Here is a 6,204-nt window from a genome sequence, read left to right as displayed (position 1 = left end):
TGTGTGTCTCTGTGTGTGTGTGTGTTTGTCTCTGTGTGTGTGTGTTTGTCTCTGTGTGTGTGTGTGTCTCTGTGTGTGTGTTTTTGTTTGTGTGTGTGTGTGTGTCTCTGTGTGTGTGTGTCGGCTCTAACATCTGGCAGAGACGGGTGGGGGAGGGGGGACTCGTTTTAATCTGCTCCAGTCCTGCTGGTTTCATAACGGTTGGATGAAGTTTGTTCTGATTGGACGGTTTTATGTATTGAATAAAAAGATATCTAACAGCAAAATCAAGTCTCTTTCTTGTAAATGTTTCTGTTCATAAAGAGGCAGAATCAGTCCAGATGTGGATGTTTGGACCTGGATGGTCTGACTGTTGAATATTTTTTACCTGAATTCTTCAGGTTTGTATTTTCGTCAGGATATGAATCTGATCTTATCTGTGAATGTTTCCTGGTTTGGCCTCGTCTCTTCCTCTGGGCTCTGATGAGCGGATGGCGGTTCTGGTCCGGTCCGGGCTCGGTCTGAGCCAGCGGGCCGGGTCATGTGACGATCAGGGATTACAGATTTAATCTGACTGTCATGAAGCCCAGAGAGGAGGAACTGAGCTGGACAGAGGAGGAAGGAATGGCGGCGGCGGCGGCGAAGGATTTCTGAGTCCATTTTGGTTCTGATGGAGAATCAGAAAGGCTGCAGCTGGTGAGTGAGTGAGTGAGTGAGTGAGTGAGTGAGTGAGTGAGTGAGTGAGTGAGTGAGTGAGTGAGTGAGAGAGAGAGCGCGTTCATGCTTTAGTTCCTACTTCCTGTTGTTTCAGCAAATCGATTCAGTGTCAGTTTGTTTTTTCTCTTTATGCATCAAAATGAGTCAAATTTCTGCAAATATTTTTCTTTTGCTTCTTTTTAACATCTGATTTTCATTCCTGATCATTTCCAGTCGTTATAGTTTATTCATGGCAGCAAACCTGAACATGCATGATGTCATCACATGGTTCTGATGCTGCAGGACCAACCGACCAATCAGACTCTGACTCATAATCACCTTCACTAGGAATAAAATCAAGCTGCATTTTAGTCTTATTTTGACCTTTAAGTCTGTTTTCTATTTGTTATTTGTTTCCTTTTATCATCCATATTGTGTTTTAATAGTTTTTATATCTGTAGTTGTGATTTGCAGTGTGCTGCTGCCAGTCTCTCTGGAAATATTTATTAAAATCCTTAAAGCAACAGCGGCACAAACTAAAATCTTTGCTGTAAAACATTTAAACTGAAATAGTTAAATTTTCTATTTTCTGCTGCAGTTTTCCAGCTGGCCCTTCAAGATGAAGGCGGAAAACCCGGATGAGACGGGAAGCAGAACCAACAGCTTTCAGAGGAAGAAACCGCCGTGGCTGAAGCTGGACATCCCGACCATCCAGCTGACGCCGGACGAGCCGCCGCCGGCCGCCGCGCCGCATGTTGGGTCACGTGTTGCTGCAGTCAGACGCAGCAACGAGGCGCAAGACAAAAACGAATTCCAGGTAAAAACGAAAACAGGGAACTTTACCTGGGATCCAGCTGGTCCAGCCTCTTATGCTGCGTGTGTGTGTGTGTGTGTGTGTGTGTGTGTGTGTGTGTGTGTGTGTGTGTGTGTGTGTGTTGCAGCCTGTGAAGCGAGTGCGCAGTGTGAGCATGCCCGGGGAAAATCCACACACACACTCTGCTGCCATGGAAACGTCCAACGGCTACCTCAAACCTCCAGTGGAGAAAATGGCCGTCATGCAGTCCATCAAGAGGTCACACACACACACACACACACACACACACACACACCTTCGTCTCAGATCACCTGTTTGATGCTCCTCTTCCTCCTTTAGGGCTGAACTGATTATTATTTAGTCATTAATTAATCTATTGATTATTTCCTGATGATTAATCAGTAAAAATATCACATGCTGCAGATTTTTCATTTTTATCAGTATAATAATAATAATAGTTATTATTATTTTATTTTCCTGGCACCAAGGTGGGAGAAAAATACAATTTAAACACAGAATCAACCACACAGCAAAAGTAAAAACTTAAATTATTAATAAAACAGAATGAAGAATGAAGTGAATCCTGATTATATTTAGATTTTATCAGAATAATAAAATTCTGGCTAATATCAGTTTTTCCATCTGTTGGTTCTTTAGCCACTGCAGATGTTTATACATTAGAAAGACAATAAAAATGCAAATAAAAAACATGATTCATTTTTGCCTAAAAGTGAAGGCTGCAGATAAAAATCCTTCTAACATGAGAATCAATACAGAGTGGAGCTGATCTGGTGATTATCGTTTATAGATTAATAATTGATAGGAAAAGGTGATGAATAGAGATTTTTCCAGGTAACGCTAAACCTGAACTAGAGCAGTTCTGGTACATTTATGTTTTTATTTTTATCTTAAAGCAAAATGTTTTTGTTCAATTCTGGTTTCTTTTTTGCTCCAATTAATTATTAATGAATCCATAAATTATTAGAGGATTATTTAAATAACCGATTGAATCTCAGTAAACAGTTTGTTCTCTCTTCCCGCTTCTTGCCTGATTTAACCCTGCTCTCCTTCCTCTTCCTGTCTGCTCTCCTTCCACTTCCTGTCTGCTCTCCTTCCACTTCCTGTCTGCTCTCCTTCCACTTCCTGTCTGCTCTCCTTCCGCTTCCTGTCTGCTCTCCTTCTGCTTCCTGTCTGCTCTCCTTCCTCTTCCTGTCTGCTCTCCTTCCTCTTCCTGTCTGCTCTTCTTCCTCTTCCTGCTGAGTGAAGTGAGAAGCGGGTTCACTTCGACCGCCTGAACACCGTCCCTCCAAAGGGCCAGCGCTGCTCCAGGAGGGCGTCGACCGGTCGCCGGCGCTCTTGTGTTCCTAAAATTCTGGCCCGGCGCCGCTCGTCTATCCCCAAACAGATCATCAGGTACCAGTGGAAACCGGTTTGGGTCGGTCTGAGGCTGACATGGAGGGGGTGCGCTGCTCAGGTGGAGAAAACTGGAAGACTTGCGTTGCCATAGCGATATGACCATTCTTCTTTCTGCTGAGTTTATTCAAATTCTGAATTTGGATGATTTTATTTCTGTCACTGTGAGACTTTAAGACCAGAGTATTTAGATTTTACTTCAGGATTTTTCCTGACTCGGCTCCAACTGAGCGTCAGATCAAACTGAGCTCCGTCTTGATCTGGAGTAAAGGAGCAAAACGTTCCCTAAGCAGAACCCAGAACTCTTCCTCTTCTGGTTTTTCCAAAGTTCTTCCATAAACATTCCTGTCTGGAGGAGGAGCCCGCAGCATTACTCCTTCCCGTCATGCTCAGCCTGCTGTCCATGATGACGGATGAGTGTTTATGTAGGAACGTTCTGCTCTCTAAACACTCCTCTTCCTCCTGATGAAGCACAGCCTGCCGTCGTATTTATTTATTACTCTGATCTACAGCAGCGTTTCCAAACTTTTCCATTTCCATCTGCAAACCCACACAAGATGTAGCAAAACATGTAAGAAACCTCAGAATGTTTTCCTCCCAGTTATCATCAGTTTATTATAAATACAAACATTCATTCAGAGTGAATGAATGAATTCAACCCTCCTGATTCCAGGACGGTTTTCTGCAGCTGGAATCACCTTCAGCCGTTTTCTGCTCACAAATGTTTCCATTTTGTTTCTGCTGGTCGCTACGCTAGTCGCTACGCTAGTCGCTACGCTAGTCGCTATGCTAGTCGCTACGCTAGTCGCTATGCTAGTCGCTACGCTAGTCGCTATGCTAGCTGGAGGAGAAAAGCAGCATGACGAGTTTGACTGGCAGCCAATCAGAAAGATGAGAAGTTTTTCTAAAAATGATGGAAAACAGATTAGATTTTATTCTGAAAAACAATCACTAAAAATTTACGATGCGCTCCATTTAAAGGGAAACGTTAGAGAGGACCTGAGCCAGAAATGAACAGTTCATGAACTGTTCATCTGACTCTTTACTATCAGATCATTTGATCTTCATCCAGAATGGCAGCTTTTAGTGATGAAGCTGAACGGTTCAGTTTCTCCTGCTGGTTTCTTCCTCATTCCTGACATCCAGCTCCTCTTCTTCACCTTTCTGCTTTTCTTTATGGAAAAAAACAAAAACATCTGATTCTGTTTGCTTCTGTTTACTGGACTGATCTGCAGCCACAGATGAAATGATGATGTGATGAAATGGTAATCTAACGCGTTACTATTTACAATCCAACAATCAGATTAAAGTTACGTATCCAAGTCACTGTGTGTTACTATATTTGTCTTTTTTTTTGAAAACACATATTGTTGCGTTCTTCTTTTTCCTGGGGGAGATACGTTTCATGTGTTAAAGCAGCGACGCAAACATAAACGATGGAGGGAAAAGAGATGCACATTTTCTAGCTGATGGATGAATTTTTCATTGAGTAATCAAATTACTCTTTCAAATTAACTATGCCATCCATGGTAATAAACTAACTACACTATATATCGTGTGTAGGCCTGTCACAATAACAAATTTTGATTTTTGATAAACGATATTGTTGTTTTGAGACCATTTTTAAGTAATAAAATGTTAATGGCAAAATAATAATGCAAGAACACAATCTGAAAGATCAGCACACATTCAATTATGATGAAAATTTAACACTGCAACTGGTAGACATTTCAAATATCCAAAATAAATAAACAAAACGACAAAATGAATTTTGAAGTCTGTAAATAAAATTTTACTTCAAAAAGGTTTAGTTGAGAGCAAAGCAGCAACCCGAGAGTTTTTATCATACAGTTTTTGGTAGAAAGAGAGAGAAATGAAAAGAGAAACGATAAATCATGCCAATGGAAATTATTGAATTTGTTTTAATTTATCGGACGGAGCTCGGTTCGTTGTGCGCGTTGAAGCGGACACGCATGCGCAGTGTGTCGCAGCGCGCCGCTCTCCCAGGCGGCTCCAATGTAAACCTTAACTATAAACGCCACACGCTGTTTGGCTCAAACCGCGACTACAACTCAGCTTTCCAGAGAGAAAAAAGGAGATGTGAGCTCGGCGGCTGGGCTGATACAGTTTATAATCAGTCTACAGTTAACTCACTTTGTGAATAACAGTAGAGTTGCTACCTGAAACTCTCCTGGCTCCCTGGCTGGGCTGCCAGTTTTGGCGGGTCTGAATCGCTGCCAACAAAAAACTCCGCTTCATCTCCAAGACCACGAACAAAATATGCGTCCAGTTTTTGGCTTTTCCTTGCGATTTCCCCCCCCTTGCCGCTCCTTGGAGCTCCACTCCTGTTAACTTGTAAAAATGTTCTCGCTAGTTTGCCATCTGTTGCCAAGAGACTGAAGATGACGTTGGACAAGTTTTACCCAGAATGCACTTGGAGACGATAAGGACGATCCTCTTGTAATTTTGCGTCTCATAGAGTGAAATGTAAGAGTAAAGATAATGCCAGTCACGTAGCATAATATTTTATTCAATATTTTACACCAACAGTATCACTAAAATCAGTCGGTCTAGTAAAGCTTTAAGCAACCATGAGTCAACAACGCCTGGGGCAGCTGCTATATAATTCACTGGGGCAGAGTCGTTTTCTGTTTCCAAGCTCATGAGGAGACGGCTCACCTTGAAACGACGCCAGGTGAAGCGGGGGAACAAATGCGCCTCCCTCCAATCACCTCATCCTATGCGTGATGACGTGATGTCACTCTCACAGCCTTCTCATGTTAAAAACATAAAACTGAAAATATTTATTTGGATTTTATGGAATCAACCAACAGAAAGATGTGAAGGAGAACAAAAGTTACCAGTCTGGCCTCTTCTGCAGAACTGGTTTCCAGTCAGAGTTACTGGTTTCCTCCTGGATTCATCCATCTTCAGTTCTGGGTTTGACTAGGTTCATTGGTTCTTCTCTACAGAACCTCTGAACCAGAACCTCTGAACCAGAACCAGAACCTCTGAACCAGAACCAGAACCTCTGAACCAGAACCTCTGAACCAGAACCAGAACCTCTGAATCAGAACCTCTGAATCAGAACCAGAACCTCTGAACCTGAACCTCTGAACCAGAACCAGAACCTCTGAACCAGAACCTCTGAATCAGAACCTCTGAATCAGAACCAGAACCTCTGAACCAGAACCTCTGAATCAGAACCAGAACATCTGAACCAGAACCTCTGAATCAAAACCAGAACCTCTGAACCAGAACCTCTGAACCAGAACCAGAACCTATGAACCAGAACCCCTCAC

General features: G+C 42.6%; 1 protein-coding gene across 3 annotated transcripts in view; it reads left to right on the top strand.

The window, feature by feature from the left end:
* Positions 1-421: 421 nt before the first annotated feature.
* LOC106965123 (inactive rhomboid protein 1-like) overlaps positions 422-6,204 on the top strand; it is a 25,259-nt gene continuing 19,476 nt past the window's right edge. Inside the window, exons 1-4 of one of the 3 annotated variants that reach the window (XM_015061031.1) lie at positions 422-675; positions 1,282-1,492; positions 1,617-1,747; positions 2,756-2,902. In XM_015061031.1, coding sequence (XP_014916517.1) covers positions 650-675; positions 1,282-1,492; positions 1,617-1,747; positions 2,756-2,902 — 515 coding nt within the window. In that variant the 5' untranslated portion in view covers positions 422-649. The remainder of the gene's footprint in view (positions 676-1,281; positions 1,493-1,616; positions 1,748-2,755; positions 2,903-6,204) is intronic. The other 2 variants (XM_015061032.1, XM_015061033.1) reach the window with 2 other exon arrangements.

The sequence above is a fragment of the Poecilia latipinna genome, unplaced genomic scaffold (assembly GCF_001443285.1).
Source record: "Poecilia latipinna isolate Pla-1442-1.1 unplaced genomic scaffold, P_latipinna-1.0 Scaffold1769, whole genome shotgun sequence".
NCBI lineage: Eukaryota > Metazoa > Chordata > Actinopteri > Cyprinodontiformes > Poeciliidae > Poecilia > Poecilia latipinna.
Note: the sequence above shows the minus strand (reverse complement) of the source record. Positions and strands in the feature narration are given on the sequence as shown.